The sequence below is a fragment of the Nansenia antarctica genome (assembly GCF_963989245.1).
Source record: "Nansenia antarctica genome assembly, chromosome: 1".
Classification (NCBI taxonomy): Eukaryota; Metazoa; Chordata; class Actinopteri; order Argentiniformes; family Microstomatidae; genus Nansenia; species Nansenia antarctica.
In genome coordinates this window covers 97,884,602-97,908,904 of record NC_137674.1, presented here as the reverse complement: position 1 = coordinate 97,908,904, position 24,303 = coordinate 97,884,602, and the positions used below count along the sequence as shown (strand labels likewise).

The following is a 24,303-nucleotide window of genomic DNA, read 5'->3' as shown; positions in this document are numbered from 1 at the left end:
GCAGAGTTTCTTCGCCCACGAAATGGAGACCACCACCGCGGCCTGAGTATATGACTTGACTCAGTGAAGCGCTAAGTCCAATTTGAAAGCCAAATTGTGGGCTTAGAACAGAAAAGAGACGCTTACAGTTTGTCTGGTGATTTTTCTCTCTTTAGTCTTCTTGACCAGATTTACAATACCATTCGTTCCCCCATTCACTGCATTTTCTATAAATTCGTAATAGCGGCTGAAACTAAATTACACTGTACAGCGCGTGCCTGGAATTCGGTATTCAACAGCACAGAACAAGGCTCTGGCCATGGTAATTTAGAGTTTTTATCTCATTCATTCCATCCAGTATTTTCTTCTTCTTTTTTGTCATTCAGGACATTGTGCTTGGAAAGGATGAGGACGACTCTGTCAGAGGAGACCGTGGTGAGCTCTCAGTTGGAGAGGCAGTGGCTTGCACTTAAACCAGCACATAGATAAATCTGTCCGTTATGGGAATTTAAATAACTTTTACAGTTTTATCTTAGTCTATTTGTTAGGGGGGGAAGATTTATGCCAAGGCGCTGGTCTTGCATGGTTTTATCGGTTCTGTCTGCAGATTAAATCTGGATCAGTCTGAGAGAAGCTCCCAGTGAATGCCATAATCCACAATTGGAGATGATCTCGCCTTCTAAAAAATTGCCTCGAGTCGACGCTGCAGCCGAATGAAAGCAACCCTTTTCCTCTGCTACTCTCTCTCACTCTCTCTCTCTACCTCTCTCATTGTCTCTCCCTCGCTCCCTCTCCCCATCTCTGTTGCTGTATCGAGGGCCAACCCTGGTAATCAGTGAGGGTATCAGGATCTAAATAGACTCACACAAACTCCCTTATCAGCCAGGTGCAATCTGAGGCCTGCCGCGCTTAACAAGGAATTAAAATTTTTTCCATGCTTCATGCCGGCACTTTAATTGATTGATGTTAAAAGTTTCGAAAATAAAAGCCCTGCTTGCCCGTGCTAGCGCAACAACACCGCCGCCCCCTGCCCCCCCCGCCCCGGCCCCCCCCCCCCCCCGCCGGTCCCCTCTGAGAGAGAGGGGCCCTGGATTGGAAGTGGCAGCTCTGCATTCTCCGCATCAGCCGGCCCTGTCATGGCGCCCAGGATGTGTGTGTGCCTGCCACTTCACACGAAGAGCGGCGGCTGAAAGACACATGTACTCGGAATCAGGGAATCAATAGAACACTTAATGAACAATTAGGGGAACAGCTGTAGGCCTGTCAGACAGCCCATCTGTAGACAGACCTGAGGAGGGAGAGAGAGGAGGTAGAGGGTGGGATGGGGGGGGGGGGGGGAGTGAGAGGAAGGAGAGAGGGAGAGAGTCTGGGGTGGACAGGCTATCGCTTCAGGACACATCCCCCCTCCCTCTCCTCACCCCCCCCCCCCTGCCCCGCCTGTAACAGCCAGACCTATTCAGACAGTCAGGCCTCCATCTCCCCCCCGCTCACCTCACATTAGAGGGAGGCCAGTAAAACTATGGAAATGTCGCAAGACATCCTTCAGGCCTTGTGTGAAGGGAGAGGATCGATAAATTTGACAATCCATGGCATTTAATTAAAATGGACGCCAGGAGCGAGGCAGTTTGTTTTTCTGGTGCAGACTCGGTCCCGCCGTTTATTGCTCAAATGAATTCATAAGTGTATTCATAAGCACCCTTACATTAAATCCTCCTTACTCTTTTTAGATAGGGTGGCGGAGCATGCTTTTCACCACCCGCCAACCGCCACGGACAGATGAAATTAATACCTCCACCTCGCCCTCCCATGACTCTTAGCGTATTCTTGATGCATAAAGAGATATCCTCCTCAAGCGCTGACAAATGAACGTCGGGGGGACAGTGAGCTCTCCGATTTGCTTGTCACTGACAGAGGCGACCTTACCTGCCAATCAGGTGGAAAAATAGTCAACAATAAACGTACACTGAGGTGGTGGATAGGTTTAGCCTTCGCATGCATGGCAGACATTTACGCGTGGATCAGTGGGCTATGACTGACACATTATGGTTAACTAAGCACAGGGCTTGTGTGTCGCAGGGAATGGGACCGCGTGTGATAATTGACCTTGGACACCCTCCGTGTGTCGTGGTTTATTAAAACTTCATTTAAAGAAGAACAACCCCGGATGGCTGAAGTCTCTCTCTCTCTCACTCTCACTCTCTCTCTCTCTCTCTCTCTCTCTCTCCCTCTCTCTCTCTCTCTCTCTCTCGCTCTCTCTCTCTCTCTCTCTCTCTCTCGCTCTCTCTCTCTCTCTCTCTCTCTCTCTCTCTCTCTCTCTCTCTCTCTCTCTCTCTCTCTCTCTCTCTCTCTCTCTCTCTCTCTCGCTGTAATGGATTAGATAGGAAATCCATTATGCATTCCATACAAGAGAAAGTAGCGCCTGAGACCTGCTTAAAAATATATTTTTAGTACTGAAAATTAATGTGTTCACACAAGCCACTGAATCATTTTAAATGTTCTTTTTTAGTATATTAGGTATATGTGTTGAGAAGACCTATATTTCAACAGAGCGTGGGGCCATGTTTGAGACTAATGGGCACATTAATACATGCATGATTTTACACCATGGTGGTGCTGTATCTGTGTTTTGCAGTTTGTTATTGTAGTGTTTATAGATGGTACATACATGTGTTTTGACACACACGTCTTCCTTCTGGGGCGGTTTGACACTCCTCTCATCTCTACATCAGTGGTTTTATGTGTCGGCGAGCCAGAGATCCTACACTGTGTGTAAATAACTAACTCTTTGGTCCTAACTCCACGGGCGGATGCACACCGATAGCCACCCCGGTGACGTTTCACTGTCCTGACATTTCCACCACTGACCTCACGTCTGCCTCACACACACTCTCTCTACTATCCACCCCATCTTTAATATTTGCCTTGGACAATGGACCGCTCATTGCAAAAGTGTTTTGAAAACCAAATGATTATCAGGCGGCATATAATTTTATATAATTCTAATTTCTGGGGTATTAAAAAGGTTAGATTGCACCATCAGGTTGACTCTTTAACGCAGGTGCTGATTAAGTTGATTCACTGAGGCAATTATGGTCGGATCCCCTTTAATTACTCGGGTTTTATTGCGGCTGCGTGATAATGGAAGAACAGGGCCTGCAGGAGGAAAGCGTGTTGCTGGGGTAGTTTTACATAGAGATGAGTTGAGATGACGCACACCCGCACACGCGAGTGCACGCATGCACGCATACGCACACACGCACACAAACACAGACACAGACACAGACACAGACGCAGACTGTGGTAGCGTTGGCTGAGATGGAGAAGAGTGCACGCATGCACGCATACGCACGCACACAAACACAGACACAGACACAGACACAGACACAGACGCAGATTGTGGTAGCGTTGGCTGAGATGGAGAAGAGTGCACGCATGCACGCATACGCACGCACACAAACACAGACACAGACACAGACACAGACGCAGACTGTGGTAGCGTTGGCTGAGATGGAGAAGAGGCAGAATAGTTAATGGACACACTGTAGATATGCAGGGAGCTGTGAGGGACTGTGAGAGCACACCGGCCACGGCGTGGCAGAGACTGATGTTCCGCCACTAAGATTAGTGGTGGAGGGAACAGAGGGTGTCTCCTAACACCGTGGATGGGTGTGATACACTCACACACGTGTCCACAAAGTCTCACAGACAAACAAAGTTTTTTCACGCACACGCACGCACACACACACCCACGCACACACACACACACACACACACACACACACACACACACACACACACACACACACACACACACAACACAGACACACTTGCCACCCCTCTCGACAGAGGAGTGCTAGAGAGCTGAGCCGACAGCTCCACAGCAGGCAATATCCCCTGCCTTCAGCCCCGGCGCTGGCTCCGGATGCATCTGGTTAGTAAAAGCTGACAGAGGGGCCATGCCTGAGAGGAGAGGGGGAATGAGGAATTTCGGTGTTCCTTCACATCACCCCGGAGACACGGGAACGCCGGAGTGCTCCCGATTCGCCCGAGATTCCCTGTCACCGGGAATGGAAATCGAAACCGGCACACACATCCGTTATCTAAATGTTAACTTCAGTGCCCTCCGTGTTGTCACAGCCAGCCAAGGTTAGCCAACACCAGCAAAAGAGCTTTTCTTTGGGCCCTTGCCATGCGCTGCTCAACAGAGAGCTAGGGGACACCCTCCAACCTCAATACCAAAGTTGCATTCTAGTCAAATGAACCGAATGTGTCTATCTAAACTACCTTAGTGAAATCTGTGGGCTATACCTTCTGCATTCAGGCCATCTTAAGAGGCCCAAAGAGGCTTAAATTATCCCTGAGAGGGGTGTTGATAAATTGCCGTATCGTGACGTCTGACTGGAACCGGCCCAGAGGAGGAGACGTGTGAGGCATGTGAGGTCTCAGCACTTCTCGGAGAAGGAGCTCAGAGAGAGAGAGAGGGAGAGAGAGAGCAGGACAGGGGTGAGAGAGGAGCGGACAGATGCGCAAACTTTGAACGCAGACGTGGTGCACAGGCAGTATTTACGCACTGTCGACTGCGAGCGGATATATTTAGCCCGTAGACTTATCACGCCGAGATGAGATTTCAAAGTGAGGTACCTGTTTGAAGACGCACTGCATTCCACAGGAGAGGGGAGAGGGGAGAGGGGAGAGGGAGGCTGGGCCCGAAATCGAGCAGCACTGCACCTGGCACGAGGAAGGGGAGGGGCTAGGGCCCGTCCCAGACACCTGAGAGGCATGAGGCACACTTGCACAATTACACATACTGTACGTTACTTACTACACACTTACTGTACACTACTACACAATTACACTACTACACAAATACACACATACACTACTAGACGCTTAGAGCCCCTTTCAGCTGAAGCTTTTGCGTTGTCCATGTCGGGCCCCCCCCAAAAAAATCCTACTTCATTGCATTCCCATTTCCCGCTGATACTGTGTGGCCCCAGGGCAGCGTGACACTACCCATTTCCCCCTGTGAATGACACCAAAATAAAATCTTTATTGAGCGTCTGTGAGCTGCAGACCGCGGGACAGAAGGATGCCTCTCATGGATTCCCTTTCATGTGAGGAATTCGCTCGGCTGCGCAGATTAGATTTTCAGGAATCCGCAATGTCAATGACACTATTGGCAGCTGTGTTAAACAGGAGGGCATGGTTGGGGGGGGGGGGGGGGGCGGTGGGGGTTAGAGTGTGTGTGTGTGTGTGTGTCTGTGTCTGTGTGTGTGTCTGTGTCTGTGTCTGTGTGTGTCTGTGCCTGTGTGTGTGTGTGTCTGTGGTATGGGTGGTGGAGAGGTGGGGGGGCTTTGTACAGCGGCTGCCCACTTATTGCATTTCCCCAGAGCCCATGACTCATTAATCAAATATTCATACATCCCTGTAAATACATGGCGAACACAGCGGACCCTCACAGCGCCCTGTGCCCCCCAGCACAAACGCTCTTTCATGTAAGGGCTGACAAAAATCCCCAAATCCCCCCCCCCTCCCCCTCAGGCCCTTTCCTCTCCCCAGCAACCTCCGATCCACAGCAGCAGAATGCAGGCACGTTGCTGCATACTTGATGTTCCACGCATCCTCCCGCTCTGTCCACTCCACACACACCCGGTTCTCCCCCTAAAAACAGCCCTGTATGAGACCACTGATCAGACACTACAAGCTCTAAATGATGCCTTTATGTCCCCTGCCAGCTCCATGTTCTCAATGAAGAGAGATGAGAACAGACATGGGATTCTTCCTCTCTGGCCATCCTCACTCACCCCTACCCTGGCCTGGCACCCCCTCATAGGGGCAGCAGCACCCCCCCCCAACCCTCACCCAGGGCCTAGCTACTCATAATACAAGAATTTGGATTGTACATGAAAACAGCCCAGCATTGCTCAAAGGATGGGCGCAACAGAACGATTACCCATGGCAACACTGCATTGCACATGAGGATATTTTCTTTTCCTCTGCAAGCGGACACAATCCCGTCTGTGTCAGAGGGTCAAATGTTTTCCTGTTTCCTGGCTAATGGGCTGTAGAGATGGTTAACACGTACGATTAGTTTTAATCTACTATATTTGACTCGGGAGGGAATACAGGGAATGTATTGAATACATTTCAACACATTACTGAAGTTTGCATTTGGCACTAAAGATGAGACAAACAAATATATTTTTCCCCACAGTGTGAAAAGGCTCACAGATCAAATCAGAACATCCAGAAGGTTGAAAGACTTTATTGGACTTTGCTGCACAGCAGTGTGAGAATCAATACGTACGAGTTACAGAGCTTAGTTTTGTTTACATTTGGCAACACAAGTAGAATTTCAGCTGTCTTTACGCATGTACACTTGATTGCTGAACTTGAAACAGTCAAACATTATTGTACAACATTTCAATTATACTCAACCCTCATAAAAATTGATGGTGGATTCTTCAAATGTCACAATTTAAATGGGATGATTAGGCCATTACAATGTTGTAAGTGCGAGGACATAGTGTGCTTAAAGTGTTAACTAGTGTAATTATTGTGAAAGTGCTTTGATGAGGGAAGCCTGGCATTTCACCCTTCATCCCCACCGACGTGGTTGTCATTGGCTAAACCTTCCAATAACACACATTACGCTTGCTTTGAAAAACTGAAGACTGAAATCACACAAACCAAAGTACCTTTTTAAGTACAATAACCTGAAATGCTCAAATAACTATGTCTGATTCGAAACACATTATAATAATGAATAAATCCAAAACTATTCTTTGAAATGTAGGAATATAAAATAGTCAGACCTCCAGGACTTGTTCTATGAGTATAGCTAGCTAGCTATCTCTATGTGTGAATGGTGCTAGCTCCTGTGAGCTCTTGGCCGTGTCCGGATTAGCTATAGCATCACACAATCAGTCAGAATAGCTACTCTAGAAATCACCATCCACTGTGGAACAGCAATGATTTTCTTAAAAGGCAAATGTGTTTTAAATATGGCTGAGATTTGTATTAGGCCAAGGCACCCTATGTTCAACTAGGATCAACAACACACATTGCATTCAGTACAGTGCATGATCTCAATGATAGTGTGTATTAAATGACCCCTCTCATAGACCCCAGGTATTCCCCCCCGATGTATGTAACATATATGAGTGGAGCAGTCAAAAATAACCGCAACTACAAATATTGTTCTTATGAAGTATTCAGTAAAATAACAAATTGGCGCTGGTGTAGGCAAAATAAAATGTTACAAGACATGTTGAAAGATCCTGGAATATATATGCAGGAAGTGTCTGAAACAGGTTCTTGTGAAACTTCCAGTTTGTCGAGTCCAGGGATGAGCAGTCTAGCAAAGTGGCTTCACAGTTAATCCTCCCAGAAACCGAAAGTCCCTGACATTGACCTTTGACCTTAGCACAGGCCATCAGAGAAGCACGAAATCTCCAGCTGTGGCGGTCGCTCTCCTCGGGTCGCGGATGAAGGGCCATTCCCTCTTCTCTGGGGTCAACGCTCCAGAAAGGTCATAATCTCTTCCATGACCTTGCATAAAAGTGAATGCTGGGTACTTCTCCTTCACTGATGGCTGCAGCACCTGAAATATATACACACACACACACGCGCAAACATGTTAAGAGTAGTCAGAAAAGTTTTCTTGAGTAAGACCGTAGCTTACAGTACATCAAGGGAGCCAGCTTATGGGCTTGAGAGGCACAAAAGAGAAACAGCATCAGATTTACAGCTAAATGGTGCCATCTGGTGGCCAATTCAGATAACGTTTTTGATGTTGTACTGAAAATGTATTATGTCCATATTTGGACATAATGTCCATATTTGAGTAGAACCAAAAACAAAACGTTATCTGAATTGTGAGACAATACAAATACATTCAGTATTAGTGGTCCCTGTCAAAATTACACCTGGAATCTTGATGTGGATAGTACCACACCTAGACATTTGAGCTGTCTTTTCTCTGTCTAACTCTTGTCTAACATTGACCACTCCTTTACTCATTGTCTGATCAGTATGACTATGTTATTGGACAGTGTTATTGGATGACCATGACTAAAGCAACTAAGCCCAATGTTGTATTGTGATGTTGACTGAGAAGTAAAGGACCCAGGTGACCCACCTTTGATAGCTCCTGGCTGATTCTCTCATAGTCTTGAACACTCCTAGAGTAAAACGCTATGGTGCAGCTGGGGTCCATCTTGGTGAAAGGCATCTTCTTTGGCGATGGGCAGTGATAGGACTGGCAACGAGAGCAACAGAATGTCCTGATTAGAAGACCGACTTAAAGACTGGGTCAAATGAAGCAACTACAAACAGAATGTCCTGATTAGAAGACCGACTTAAAGACTGGGTCAAATGAAGCAACTACAAACAGAATGTCCTGATTAGAAGACTAACTTAAAGACTGGGTCAAATGAAGCAGCTCCAAACAGAATGTCCTGATTAGAAGACCGACTTAAAGACTGGGTCAAATGAAGCAACTACAAACTGCCAACACAGTCGTTTTTGTTCTATCCCGCATCAGCAGTTTAATTGTTCATATTCGTGAAATAAAGAAGGTGAAATAAGACGTAATAAAAAAGCAAGGACTCAGCCTTTCAATATGACTATAATGTATGCTTTTCTATATGAAAGCAATTCTATTAATCTGTTGTCCCAGGAAAAAAAAAAAAAAATCATAGCTCCTTTGTGTCTGGGTCTCTTGTCACATTGTGTGCGGCAGTAAACGAAAGCATCGGCATCATAAGTTCCAATGCAGCAGTATATGAAATATGCCGTTTTTTTTAATGTGTGAGTCCTGAAATATTCAGGCCCACAGTACCTGATCCCCACATCCACCATATTTCTCTTAAGCGGCAGCCGCACGTGTCTGGAGCAGCAAATAAATCAGGAGCCAGGAGACTAGGTAATTGAGCGGAGGCTGCTTTAAGATTCATACCCTTAAGTACTAACAGAAACTATTAAATTCACATTACTGAACCCCAGTCAGCTGGGTGTAATTTCACATCACCTGGAGAGGGAAATCGCTAGTGCTGACATCCACAAAAGTCTGACAGTAATGAGGGTCCATGTAAATCAAGCTGTCATCTGCAAGGACAAAACAAAAGACAAGTTATTCAAAAACATCTGATTATTACAAAACGCATTCACTCCAATTTCTATGCAGAGCAGCTCAAAGTCATCCGCTAGGCTACTGTTAGCCTTCTTACAGTCAAATATGCCTCTTGCCGAGGTTCCTGTTTTTAATATCCAACCACGGCTCGGATTAAATTCTGCATAATCAAATGCGGTTGTACAAGCACATTTTTTACCCCCCCTAACAAAAGGGGCTGTCATTTAATTTTTGTGTGGGGGAAATTACTTTTACAAACACCGCAATTATATTCCCCCATTTGCATATGATGAATGCGGGCCTAAGTCGCGACTTGGCAGGGAGAATGTATTGCTTGTCATTTAGACATCATCCTCCACTGTAGTTCAAATTGGTAAAATGTAAATGTGTAAATATTGACTGCCAAGATGTACAACTGAAGGTTCCTCCCGGCCGCTGAAGGTGATGGAGAGTAGCTCACTTTGGGGCCCAGATGAAATTTATGCGAGCTTCCTATGGAAATCAATTACGGCCACAACTAGGGAGGTTTACTCATGATGAATGACCGGAGCTTTGATGGGTCAGAGAAAATAAAATAAGCGCTGTTTCACCCACTTCTTTCACCGCTCTTCTTCTCGCCAAAACAGGAATGCATTAACTTACTTTGTCTCTTTATACAGAGAGGAACATTATGCAAAATGATCTCCACTTCTCTGTTCTCCTTCGGGTTGCAGGGGCAAACATTCACCTTGAAATCCCACAAAGTAGCAGGCCTGTTTGGGCTTCCCTCCGATGATGCCAATGCAGTACTCCAGACTCAGTATACTCTGAGGACAGTGGTGGACAGCCAATCAGATACTGATTATATACTGGTTGGGGTCAATTCCATTTAATTTCAGGAAGTTAACTGATATTCCAATTCTTGATTTTCCTCATTGAGAAAACCATAGAGGGTATTTGGAATTTTAACTGGAATTTCTGTTTACTTCCTGAATTGGTTGAATTGAAATGGAATTGTCCACAACCCTGCTAATGAGCATATTCATATACCGTAACGCTACGGTGCATTATGTACTACAGTAAAATGGTAAATGGTAAATGGACTGACTTATATAGCGCCTTATTCCGAAGGGCTTTACAGGATGCAATTTGGGGTTCAGTGTCTTGCCCAAGGACACTTCGACATGTGGCCAGCCGGGGCTCGAACCGCCGATCTGCCAACCTTGCGATCATTAGACGCCGGCTCTACCTCCTGAGCCACAGCCGCCCCACAGTAACCAATAGTCTCTCTGTGCTCTCAAGTCAAACTTGACACAGAAAAGCACTAGTAGTGCAGATGCAAAGAATTGCAATACACTACCCCTCCTAACACGGAACAGCACATTTGCAGCCCTTGTATTCATTGGATGTCACATAGTTTGATAATTGGATTCTGTACATTCAAACCTCCCTACAGTTCTTTTCTCTATCGTGTTGTAAAAATCCCTCTGTCACCTTGACGAAGTTAAAGTAGTCCGGGTTGGTCTTCTCTCCGCCCAGACGGATCGGGATGAGGATGATGACGGCTCGGGTGTCCATGAGGGGCGGGCAGTCCGGTCCCCCTCCCCCAGACGGCCCTGCGGAGCGATGGCTGTCCATGACATCAGCACTGTACACTAGGGAGGATCAATACTGGATGTCAGACAGGAGTCGACTGTATTTGACTGTCTGTCTGTTTGGCTGTGTGTGTGTGTGTGTGTATTTGTTTGTCTGTCTGCAGTTTTGGACGCAGACTAGTGTTTACAGAGCAGGGGCCTAATTTATAAAGCCCAAAAACGTGTGTGTATGCCAATTTTCAAAAAAACTGACTTGACGTGAAACTGCGCACCTCCAGTTCTACGCAAAGCTTTATAAATGAGGCCCCAGATCACAGAAAATAAAACAGAACATCTTCTTCTCTCTTAATACAGAAGAGTGCAATATAGCATGTCTCTCATACAGAGTGTGTAGAGAGTACCAGTGGAGGCTGGTGGAGGTACAGATCAGAGGAAGGGTTCGTTGTAATACATGGAATGGAATGAGGAACGGTATCAAACATGTGTTTGACGTGAGGTTAGTGCCCTGTCACCTCTGCATTTCACTGGGCCTCTCTCTATCCCCTATCCCTCTACTACTACACACACACACACACACACACACACACACACACACACACACACACACTGTGTGACTCCCTGTTGAGAGGTCAGACTGGGCTGGGTGCCCAGACCCTCAGGCTCATCTTTCATACCTGTGCAGTCCTGTGCGACGTAAGCGGTTATGCCCGCCAGTCCAGGGTCCGTTGCCTCCTCTATGGCTTTTCTAAGACACAAGAGAGAGTGAGAGAGAAAAAGAGAAAGAGAGAGATCTACACTTAAACCTCCCCACATATCACACTCAATGGCATCAGTAAACCTACTCTATGAACAGCTTTTGCTGAGGTTTTACTCACTAAGAGGAAATTCTCCCTTTATTATTTTAACACTATACCAACATAATGAATTGGCTTGCTTTTCATTCGGGGGGGGGGAACAAGAATAGAATACAAACCATTAAAAACGTCATACTGGTTTGCTTTCAAGTGGTTAATTAAGTGGTTATTTTTTTGCAGATCAACGGTCACAAAGAAAATGACACATATTTAAGAACAGTACTGGCATAAGGGCCTCAGCACCAGTCTCCAGGCCCACCTCAGGATGTGTGCCACCACGGCAGGCCCGTACCAGTCCCCTGCCCGCTTCCCAGACACCAGGCCCAACTCTACCAGCCTGTGGAGTCCCAGCTGTGCCGAGGGGCTGTCCCCGAACCAGGACACCAGGGTGCGGTGGTAGACCTCCCTCAGGTGGGCGTCTGCCTCCTCCGCTGCCCCGTGGGCCTGGAGACGGGGCCCAGGGTCAGGGTCAGAGAGCCTCTCCCCCTGCAGAGAGGCCTCCAGAGAGGCCACCAGACGCTTGGCTGCACTGCTGGTCCAGGTCTCGGTGTCCAGGGGCTGGAGGGCCAGCGCCTCCGACCACGTCCAGTCTTGACAAACACCACAGAGGAAGAGGGGGATGAAACATTTGCTACTGCTGCTGCTTTACTTTTTTCTTTACTTACTTGCTATCAAATGACACTGTTTTTAATGACTGCAATCAAACTAGCTTTGATGAGGTGTATAAAAAAACAATAACTTTCAGAAAATATGCTAATACTGTAACTATGGAATCTGATTAAGCAAAAGTGGCACTGGCCCTATGCCAACCACATTGGAGAGCATATCCACACATAACATCCCCACATGTACAGTGGGGTGCAAAAAATGTGGGCACCCCTGGTTTCATTTTTAAAAACTATTTAAATGATCAAAGAAGGAAAAGGGCCCTGTGCAAAATTTGGGTGCATTCTTTGTTACCTTTAGAGAAGATGATTACTAAGGCCCAGACCAATGTGATTTACTCGTTAGAGCTTCAATGAGTCAGGTGAATATAATTCCAGGGTTGAACTATACAGTATATTCTGAAGTAACTCCATGCCTTCTAAAGTATCCGACTGCGGTGGCTGTCGTGTCTGGTGTTAAAAACCATGGGTTCCTCTAAACAGTTGTCCAAGGATGTCAGAATCAAGATAGTTCACTTCCACCATCAAGGAGAAGGCTACAAAAAACTGACTAGGGGTGCCCACATTTTTGCACCCCACTGTATTTGGCCAATCACCTTTATTGTAGTTTATTTAACCCTTATTTTACCAGGTATGTTGACTGAAAACATATTCTCTTTTGCAGCAACGACCTGGGAATGTGTTGCAGGGGAGAGGAGAAGGGATGAATGAGCCAATTGAAAGCCAGGGATAATTAGATGGCCATGGTAGTATGAAGGCCAGATTGGGAATTTCACCAGTGACAAGATTTAGAAGTGTTTCAGAACTCATTAAATCAACTTTTGCCTTAAATCGTCTGCTGTAACAGATACAGACGCATTTGACTTTAAATACAAGAATAGGGAAATCCAATGGTATAATAGTCCAATTATAGGACTTAGTGTGTCCAGTATTTCACTTTTACAGCGTTTTAGCCCTACAAACAGGGTGGGCATCTAGGGGTGGTGAGGGTGGGAGTGGCCAGAGCTGTAAAAGGAGCCCGACTAGGGTATGAAACATTAACATAATGACCTTGCAGAGTGAATGAAAGTGAAATTGATCAATAAATATCTTTAAGTGGCCATTAGTCATTTTCATAGAGTAAAATGTATTTAATGGCATATTTCAGATTCAGTGGAAGAACAAGTTAGCACTTAAATATTGTTTTCTAAATGACTGTGTTATGAAGGCCCACAATTTAGAGCCAGTTTAGTTTCCCCGAATCAGCCCCTGTTATTTCCTTTATTATTTTCTATACTATTCCTGTACGTTTCATGAAGGTGTATGTATTGTTACTGTAATGTTTATGTATATGTTTAATGACGTGGTATATCCGGGGTGTGTCCGTGACCCGGATGCTAGGTTCGGTGGTGTATATATAGCGACGGAAGTGGTCTGTGGTCGGAGAGTGATGAGAGTAACGAGAGTGACAAGAAGCAGAAGTAACGAGAAGTCGATCTAAGATGGCGGAGTCAGTAACACGCACACCGTGCTGAAGCTGAAGACCCGAAGAGTGATTATTGAGTTCACAACTGTGATAGCCCGTTTAGCTGTGTCCCCGTTAGCCAGCCTTGCCAGCAGCCGGCTGCTAACGCTGGACCAAGCGAGACCCAGGCTGGACAGAGCCGTCGCCTCCACGAGTGGATTGCGACCGACCGCTGACTCCACCGGAGCTTACCGTGGACCCCCGGACCTGAGCCCTTCACACCTCGTCGTGGACTACGAAGAAGCCCCTTTCCCTTCGAGTTGCTACGTCAACCCCCCCCCTTTTGTCTGCTACCTTCCTCGAAGCACATGCGAGCTCCAACCAGGCCTCAACGCGCTCCTTTCAGTCCGGGACTCTAAGCCTGTTCAGGCCAGATACTGTGAGTGAGTGAGTGTGTGTGTGGCCGGCGGGGAGGGAGTATATTTTGGGATGTGTATAATTTGTATAAATAAATGTGTTTGTTCATATGGGATACCGTTACTGTGTGTTTAGTCGTCTGTTAGCTAATGTTAATGCTAATGCTAATGCTAATGCTAATGCTAATGCTAACGATAGTACTGCTAGTCTAAAGGGTTGCTGGCGCCCCCTGCCTGTATCCTCCTACACTGCCTATTTAGCTCAGAGTTAGTTAGATAACCAGCCCTTCCTAAATTCTACAGTCCTTTTAGCTACTCCCTGGTTACAATTGGTCCTTCGAGCCGGATAGGTTGTGTAGTGATAGCATGGCTGAGCGCAGCCAACCAGACAAGACAGTTACCCCCCTTTCTCCGCCCCCTGAGCCAGAGCCACGACCACAGAGAGTCCCGCGGTTGCCTCCGAGGTTACAGGAGTATGAGCTTGAGCTCGAAAGCTCACTGAGTGGTAGTGAGGAGCGCACTCCACGGGATACAGTGGTCGGAGAGGCCGAGGTGTCCGCCGGCGCGCGGGTGGCTAGCACCGAGACAGCCATCAAAGAGCGCCCGCCTGAGGATGAGATGGCAGAACAGCAGGGTTTTGCCGTAGAAACGGAAGAGCAGGAAGGAGAGGCCCGGTCCGACAGCGCCTGCGGGCGGAAGAGGGAGGGCCTCAGCCTTAACGATCTGCCTCCCAGTACGGCGCGCTCGAGACCTAGCTCCTGCCGTTCAGTGGCTTCCTCCCGGTCCAGGGTTTCCGTGGGCAGTTCTGCCTCTGGGGCGGATAGCATGCACTCCAGAGGGAGTAGTGCCGCGCTGTCAGAATGTATGCGCCAACAGGCCGAGATGGCGTTAGAGCGGGAACGCCTCCAGTTCGAGCGTGAACGCCTCCAGATGGAGGGGGCGGAACGCGCGGCGGCGAGGCAGATGGAGGGGGCGGAACGCGCGGCGGAGAGGCAGCGACAGGAGGCGCTAGAACGTGAACGCCTCCAGATGGAGGGGGCGGAACGCGCGGCGGAGAGGCAGATGGCGAGAGAGCAACTGCACGCGGAGACGATGGCGGAAGTGATGCAGACCATGCGCGACGTGTGCATCAGCAGAGCTCCGTCGGCCCGTAGCTCCAGAGCATCATCCGCACGGCCCTCTCGAGTGCCATCTCCTGAACCCCCCGCCGATGGCTCCATGACCCCCGCCATGACTGTCCAACTACAGGCCCAGCTGACCACCTTGAAGGAAGAGGACCAGGGACCCGACCGCTACGCGGCCCAGAGGGAGCCAGCGTCGCTGCCCGGGAGGGGAGCCATTCCCCAAGAGCGTAGCACACCCTTAGGTCCTCCAGTGCACCAAAACGCATGCAGGCCGGACACCCAGACCGTCACTCCAGCCCCGATCATCCACTACAGGATGTTTCCCCAGGTGGAGGGACCCAAGTTCCCCTTCTTCAAGGACGAGGACAGGAGCCAGTATGTGGAACTACGCATCTGCCTAGACACGCTCTTGGACGACTCCTGCTCAGAGTCCTACAAATATGCGATTCTCCTTCAGCATGTGAGGAACCCCAGAGCCCACAACATGGTTCTGGCCCATGCCTCCGCACCGACACCTTACACCAGAGCGCTCGCCGACTTGGATGCCCGCTACGGTCGTCCCTGGAACCACGCCCTTGCTGAACTGCAAGCCCTCGAACAGCAGGCCCCCATCAAGGATGAACGGGCGCTGGATGACTTCGCGCTCCGCGTGCACACCTTGGTTGGAATGCTGAAGACGCAGGGCCCAGCTGGCGCCAGCGAGATCAACAGCACCTCCAACGTAGAGCGGCTGCTCCGCAAGATCCCACGCTTCCGGCAGGAGAGGTTCCGGCGACAGCAGCGCGTTCGTAACCCCGGGAAGTTGGGTCTGAGCATGGCTGCCTTCGCGGAGTTCCTACTGGAGGAAGTGCATGACACCAACGTAGACGCCATGGGTTACGCTGAGCCGAAGAAGGAGAGGGAGAAGGGAGACCGCTGGGACAGGCCGAGCTCGAACCGAGGACGCCCAGTAGGAGTGCTGCACACGGAGGAGGAGCCTCGGAGAGAGAGGAAAGCCCGACCTGAGGGAAAGGATTCCTCTCAACCCCCTCAAAAGGGACGGAGAGGTCCACCGCCATGTCCGTACTGCACCAGCGAGCACTGGTTCAATGAGTGCAGTGACTTCAACAACCTGAGTACCGAGGCCAAGCAGAGGTGGCTCGAGGAGAACAAGAGGTGCTGGAACTGTGGGCGCGACCATCTGGCTAAGAACTGCACCTTGAGGAGAAAGTGCAACCGCTGTGAGGAGGTCCACCTCAACATCCTACACGAGGTCTCCCTCGCCAGGTCCACGGAGGGCACCAGAAGCCCTAGGTCCGGTCGCGCACCGGAAGAGGAAACCCCTGTCTACTACCTAGACCCCACCCAGAGCAGCGGCTCCAAGGTCCTACTGAAGGTGGTGAAGGTCCGACTTCACCACAACAACGCTGTGTACGACACGTACGCCGTTCTAGACGACGGGTCGGAACGGACCATCCTCCTCCAGGAGGCAGTGCGCCAGTTGGGGCTCCACGGGACTGAGGAGAAGCTGACTCTGCGCACGATACGTCGCGACCTTAAAGAGGTCACCGGGGCGAGAATCAACTTCTCTATCTCCCCGGCGGGGCGGCCGTCGGATAGATATCGGCTTCAGAATGTCTTCACCGCAGACCAGCTAGCGCTCTCCCGCTACGACTACCCCCTGGAGAGATTACGCGCAAGATATTCCCACCTACGGCGAGTAGACCTACATCCGATAGAAGGAGCGGAGCCAACCCTTCTCATCGGCTCGGACAACGCTGCACTGATCGTGTCGCTCCGTCCTCCGCTGAGAGGACCACGAGGCTGCCCGATGGCTGTTAAGACTGCGCTTGGGTGGGCCCTCCAAGGCGCTACCGAGTGGAGAGATAGAGACGGGAGAGCTACGTCATCCCTCCATGTCCGCACCGAAGAAGTGCAGACCATCAACTGCCTTCACACCAGTGTGGACTCCATGAATGCGGCGCTACTAGACAACGTCCAGAAGCTGTGGACGCTAGACGTTGCGCCCTACAAGAACGAGAAGCTCTACGTACGGTCAAAGGAGGACGTCTACGCCCTAGACCTCCTTAAAGCAAAGACAGTGCGTATCGAAGTCCAGGGCGTGAAGAGATACGTCACACCACTACTCCGAAGAGAACCCATGCCAGAGTTTCGAGTATCCCCTCGAACCGTCCTACAGTGTCTGACCAGCACTGAGAAGCGTATGAGGAAGGACGAGGTCCTTGCTGCTTCTTACCGAACGGAGATGAAGAAACTGACGGAGTCCGGTCTGGTGAAGAAGCTTGAGCCAGCCGAGGCGAACCAGAGTGCCGAGTCTTGGTACCTCCCGCACCACAATGTTCACCACAACGGGAAGAACCGAGTGGTTTTCAACTGTAGCTACCAGGTGGGGAAGCTCAACCTCAACCACTATCTTCTCCCTGGTCCAACCTTGACCCCAGCCCTCTTGGGAGTTCTGGTGCGCTTCCGTCAGCAGCCGATCGCAGTCAGTGGTGACATTAAGCGAATGTTTCACCAGGTCAGGATGTTGGAGGAAGACAAGCCACTCATGAGGTTTCTCTGGAGAGAGGACCCGAGCGACCCCGACCCCTCTATCTACCAGTGGGAGGTGCTACCCTTCGGGACAACCTGCAGCCCCTGTTGCGCTACCTATGCGCTACAGACTCACGCCGCGCAGGAGACGGCACCTCCTGGAGTGTTTGACGCCGTCCATAAGAGCTTTTACGTGGACAACTGCCTCCACAGTTCGAAGACAGCCACGGAAGCCCGTCAGCTAGTCCAGGACCTGCGTGCTCATCTCCAGGAGGGTGGATTTGAGATCTGCCAGTGGGCCAGCAACGACCCGCAAGTCATCAGAGACCTCCCGAAGGAGGCCACCTCGACCAGCAGCGAGGCTTGGGTCTCTCACTCACCAGATGACGCTCAGGAGATGACGCTCGGACTTATCTGGCAGTTCCAGACCGACACTCTACGCTATCGCAATAAGCCTGCCAAGCCCCAACGCGTCACGATGAGAACGATATACAGCACTCTAGCGAGCCAGTACGACCCACTGGGATATATCGCTCCCTTCACGACGATGGCCAAGGTGCTTGTCCGGGAGCTGTGGGCCCAAGAACGAGGATGGGACGATCCTCTGCCTCGTCACCTAGAAGAGAAGTGGAAGGCCTGGGAGCAGGAACTTCCCACTCTCCAGCACATCAAGCTGCAGCGGAGCTACTTCCCTCCCTCCACGGACCTAGAGAGGAGTGTCATCACGCTACATGTATTCTGCGACGCCTCGGAGATGGCGTACGGGTCCGTGGCATACGTCAGAGCGGCAGAGCTTGGAGGTGAAGTCCACGTCTCGTTTGTCCTGGCACGTTCCCGAGTGGCGCCGAAAAAGCAACAGTCCATCCCAAGACTGGAGCTGTGTGCTGCCCTGAACGGCGCGCAACTGGGAAGGTTCCTGCTCGACGAGCTCCAGCTACCGCTGATGAGCGTCACCATGTGGTCAGACTCCACTACCGTCCTCCAGTGGTTGAAGTCCAGCTCATGTCGGTATAAGGTGTTCGTGGGCACCCGAGTCGCAGAGATTCTGGAGTTGACTGAGGTGAACTGCTGGCGTTATGTAGACACCAAGAGGAACCCTGCTGACGTCATCACGAGAGGGGCAACTCTCCAGGATCTGGCTGAGCCCCACCTGTATCACACGGGACCAGACTTCCTACAGGAGCGGGAGTCAGAGTGGCCAGCCACGCCGGCGTTAGCAGAAGACAGAGAGGACAAAGAGCTGCGTAAGACGTTGTTCTGCGGAGTCACCCAGGTCGTAGACCCTGAGACTACTCCAGGAGAGGAGTGTGAGACGCTCGAAGAGCTGCAGAAGAGGATGTTCTGCTCCAAGGCCGGGCTACCCCTAGATACTACGCTCAGCGCCGAAGATTATACCGCGGCGGAGCTCCTGGTGCTGCAGAGTGCCCAACAGGATGCCTTCTCCCGAGAGCTGGAGTGTCTCGAGAAAGGGAAGCCGATCCCCTCGGACAGTAGACTCCGCGGCTTAGCTCCAGAGCTCGACGGTGTTCTCATTCGCGTGGGTGGCAGACTGCGCCGCGCTCAAGATCTAGACCTAGACACGAAGCATCCCATCGTGCTTCCCCCTAAGCATCAGGTCACCAGATTGGTCATCAAGCACCATGATGACAAAGTGCAGCATGCAGGTGGAGAGCGTGTCTTCGCGGAGGTACGACGGAGATTCTGGATACTCCATGGACGGGAGGCGGTACGGAGATATCAAAGGTCCTGCTCGGACTGCCAGAGGTGGCGAGCCACGCCGCCGCAGCCCATGATGTCCGATCTGCCCGAGGACCGGCTGCGACTGAGACAGGCTCCGTTCCACTCTACTGGGGTCGACTGTTTCGGGCCACTCCTAGTCCGAAACCGGCGAGCCTCCGAGAAGCGGTGGGGCATCATCTACACGTGCCTGACGACGAGAGCAATGCACCTTGAAGTTCTGCACCAGCTCACAAGCGACAGCTTCCTCATGTCCTTCAAGAGGTTCACCTCCAGGCGAGGGACCCCTAAGACCCTCCGGTCGGACAGAGGCACCAACTTCGTCGGTGGTGAGGCCGAGCTGAGGGCGAGCTACGCTGCGATGACTGAGGAGGCCCGTGACCGACTCGCCTCCCAGCAAGTGAAGTTTGAGTTCAACCCCCCAAATGCTCCACACTTCGGGGGAGCCTGGGAGCGGGAGATTCGCTCAGTAAAGAACGTCCTACGTACCATTCTCGGACAGAAGGTGCCTACCGATGAGGTGCTCGGGACGGTACTAGCAGAGATTGAGGGCATCTTGAACTCCAGGCCCCTAGGCTATACCTCCAGTGATGTAGCAGATCTGGATCCCATTACGCCCAACTTCTTGCTGATGGGGCGGCGAGACTCTGCACTGCCTCAGGTAGTCTACGACCCTGCAGAGCTCACCGGAAGAAGATGGTGGAGGCACAGCCAGGTGCTCGCGGACCAGTTTTGGAAGCAGTTCATACTGCACTACCTGCCGACCCTGCAAGTCAGGCAGAAGTGGACGAGGGAGAGAGACAACTTGTCCGAAGGTGCCGTGGTACTGGTGATCGACCAGTCCCTTCCACGCGCCGCCTGGCAGACAGGCAGAGTGACCAAGGTCCTGCCGGGTCCGGATGGAAGGGTGCGGACGGCCATCGTGGACGTTGGTGGTCGCACTTACACCCGACCTGTGGCACGCCTGATTGAGCTCCCTCAAATTACGAAGGACACTATCACCTCCTACCTCACGCTGCTAGAGCAGCCTAGCCAGTGTGCCTTTTCTAGTTAAATGAAACCGAGGGTTTCATGGGGCGGCTGTTATGAAGGCCCACAATTTAGAGCCAGTTTAGTTTCCCCGAATCAGCCCCTGTTATTTCCTTTATTATTTTCTATACTATTCCTGTACGTTTCATGAAGGTGTATGTATTGTTACTGTAATGTTTATGTATATGTTTAATGACGTGGTATATCCGGGGTGTGTCCGTGACCCGGATGCTAGGTTCGGTGGTGTATATATAGCGACGGAAGTGGTCTGTGGTCGGAGAGTGATGAGAGTAACGAGAGTGACAAGAAGCAGAAGTAACGAGAAGTCGATCTAAGATGGCGGAGTCAGTAACACGCACACCGTGCTGAAGCTGAAGACCCGAAGAGTGATTATTGAGTTCACAACTGTGATAGCCCGTTTAGCTGTGTCCCCGTTAGCCAGCCTTGCCAGCAGCCGGCTGCTAACGCTGGACCAAGCGAGACCCAGGCTGGACAGAGCCGTCGCCTCCACGAGTGGATTGCGACCGACCGCTGACTCCACCGGAGCTTACCGTGGACCCCCGGACCTGAGCCCTTCACACCTTGTCGTGGACTACGAAGAAGCCCCTTTCCCTTCGAGTTGCTACGTCAACCCCCCCCCCTTTTGTCTGCTACCTTCCTCGAAGCACATGCGAGCTCCAACCAGGCCTCAACGCGCTCCTTTCAGTCCGGGACTCTAAGCCTGTTCAGGCCAGATACTGTGAGTGAGTGAGTGTGTGTGTGGCCGGCGGGGAGGGAGTATATTTTGGGATGTGTATAATTTGTATAAATAAATGTGTTTGTTCATATGGGATACCGTTACTGTGTGTTTAGTCGTCTGTTAGCTAATGTTAATGCTAATGCTAATGCTAATGCTAATGCTAACGATAGTACTGCTAGTCTAAAGGGTTGCTGGCGCCCCCTGCCTGTATCCTCCTACACTGCCTATTTAGCTCAGAGTTAGTTAGATAACCAGCCCTTCCTAAATTCTACAGTCCTTTTAGCTACTCCCTGGTTACAGACTGCATTAAACGTGTAGTAAACAAGGTCCCTCTTCATCGTCTAATTGTATTGGCCTTAAGAGATCTTAAGACTTGCCAGAGAAGACAGAGCTCATGTACCTGAGTGGACATGATTTATACAACCAGATTTCAGCCCACAGCTCACAATGATGGAACTTTCAGATTCCGTTGGAGAATGTATCCATCATGTGAAATGAGGAACACAACTATTTTCATACAGGCCTATCTGGTTGAATAGAACAAAACTAGGTACTGAAATCCAAGTGTGCCGTATCCCTTCTTCAGACACCATGGAGGAGTGTAAACATGTTTGACGCTTGGAGAAATTGATTAAATGTCTTTGATGTCTATTCATACTCCACAAGCAAGTCCCCATGGCTATGTCGAAAAACTATTCAAATGGCTCTTTCATTCCCCTCTTGAGGTTTGCTTTTATCTGGTGGAACTAGATGGGTAATATGATATGTACACCATGGATAAGCTCTCGCAGTTGGTGTTCTGTATACTGTTATCAAACCTACCTGATCTTGTGTCACATTTAGAGGGTAATTCAAGAGGGTATGGAGAGAGGCACGTGTTCGAAACATACAGTACCGTGATCCTTCTTGCTCATAACGATGACCCTGCTCCAATTCTTTTAAAACACATCTTTCCTTTCTCCCTTATTCGAGGAAGTCACTGATCTAACAAGAATGAGCGAGCTTTCCCATTCCGTCGCTTCCACCGAGTCAAGTCATGATGTCAGATCAGTGATTTCTACAAAGAGGAAGTAAAGGATGCATTTTGACATTCCACTGACCTCTGCCCATGAAGTGGAGAATGAGGGCCTGCGCCAGCATCATCTGTCCTGCCCTCAGCATGCAGCCCCAGCCGCAGTCTGAGGTGAGGGAAGAGCCTAGCAGGGCAGGGAACTCCTCCCTGTATGTCAGCCACACACGGGAAGCAAAGTCTCTCCGGAAAGCCTCAGCATTCCCGGTCGTGAGGTCATCGTCAGAGGCCTCTGCTCTCCAGCTCTCTGTAGGGCTGTCCTCATCTGAGGAAGAGATGATATATGATAGATTACTCACAATCAATTGGATCAGATCAATGGAATATTAAATGGAGTCATCAACAACAATCTGTAACTTTATTTAACGGGAATAACAGCAGAATGAGTGTTTCTGTGTGTGTGTGTGTGTGTGTGTGTGTGTGTGTGTGTGTGTGTGTGTGTGTGTGTGTGTGTGTGTGTGTGTGTGTGTGTGTGTGCGTGCGTGTGTACCTTCAGCCTTAAAATGGTAGCATTTTCCCAGGAGGAACACTGGGGAATTTCTACTAAAGGAGGTCTTTGTCTTCAACGCCCAACCTATGGATCAGAACGATTAGGTAGGTATGAGTAAACAAACTGCTACTTGACAGCACAAAACACATAACAAATACAGTCCATGAAAGTGAAAGAGCATTGCTTAACTGACAGACTGGGTGGCAGGCAAGCCACAAACTCTGATCATGATCATGTGTCGGTCACGAGTTAGTTAACCTTAAATGACATGATAATGCAGCTTCACAGCCCCCTTGACAGATTTCAGATCTTGCGACGCTTGTTTTTACATAGCCATGTCACACTCTGTCACATGTCACAAGTGTGAAAGGAGAGTGAGAGTGTCTTAGGTCAATCGGTATGTCTGTTTGTTTCCAATAATAGCCTGAAGGAGACTGAAATAGCCATCAGATGCACTTACTGTACTTCACATTGTGCCACGCCGACATCAACTTTGTCTTCAATTTCTCCACCTCGTCGGTCCCTTTATTCTCCATTTTGACCACCAAGGATTGGCACCCATCCCCGCGCAGCTTGAATGAATGAATGAATGGTCTTTGTTGTCATTAATATAGTACAGGTACTATACAACGAAATTTGGGAGGGGGGGGCTCCCCTGGTGCTATGATTTTTTTTTTTTTTTACTAAAAACAAGAAGGGAAAAGAGCTGGTTTACATAAATAAAGGCTATATACACTATCCACTATACTATACTATACAAATAAAACACTGTGCTGTACTCTATGCTATGCTATAAATATCCTAACATTTCCTATCTCTGAACCTTATGTGCACGAGGGTTGTCATATTGCACATAGTGTTATTGCACATTCATTTAAAGTGTCGCAGTTTGCAGGTTTGAAATGTTCACAGTTGTGTTTCAGTATTGCACTTGATTACAATCTAGTAGCTGCCATCAAATTGTCTAGATTGTCCAGTTTGACAACCCCAGAGCCGCTCTGTAATGGTTTTAGCCTAGCTCATTTCATCTGCATGGACAACTATTACATCAGTGCATTTAAAACGTTCATGTGACATCATGACATGTTGAGGACACAACCAACTACCGATCTGGTTAATAAACACGTTAATCTTACCTTATCTCTCATGAATTCGTATGCATTTTCCCATGATTTTGTCACAAACAGAGACTAGATCGCTCTATAATTGTAACTCTTTTCTGCGCCCGGTACCCAGTCTAACAACCGAGAGATGAGTCTAGTTGGAGGAAGAGATCAATAGCTAAAAGAGCAGGTTTTTCCGTTTGTTTTAAGAATGTGCAGCTAAACTAGCTAATGTTTACATTTTGAGGAAGCAGGCGTCAACAAGCACGCGACTCTCGCGGTGTTTGTGTCACGACGCAACGCGAGATGTCTGAAGCACAGTAGTTTGGCTTGAAGCGCAGTAGTGCACTGTACGATCTGTACGTTCCCTCTGGAGTGTACAGTACATCAAATGTGTTTACAACATATTTCTCAA

At 49.5% G+C, this 24,303-nt stretch overlaps 1 protein-coding gene across 1 annotated transcript; it reads right to left on the bottom strand.

Annotated features, from left to right (window-relative positions):
* Positions 1–6,251: 6,251 nt before the first annotated feature.
* On the bottom strand, positions 6,252–24,065 carry atg4c (autophagy related 4C, cysteine peptidase). Its single transcript, XM_080539245.1, has 11 exons — positions 23,922–24,065; positions 23,246–23,357; positions 22,786–22,869; positions 22,327–22,560; positions 11,800–12,130; positions 11,361–11,431; positions 10,586–10,746; positions 9,840–9,918; positions 9,011–9,087; positions 8,120–8,239; positions 6,252–7,582 (listed from the first exon to the last, which is right to left on the bottom strand). The coding sequence occupies exons 1-11, from the start codon at positions 23,931–23,933 to the stop codon at positions 7,415–7,417; spliced, it is 1,449 nt and encodes a 482-aa protein (XP_080395371.1). The 5' UTR covers positions 23,934–24,065; the 3' UTR covers positions 6,252–7,414.
* Positions 24,066–24,303: the final 238 nt, after the last annotated feature.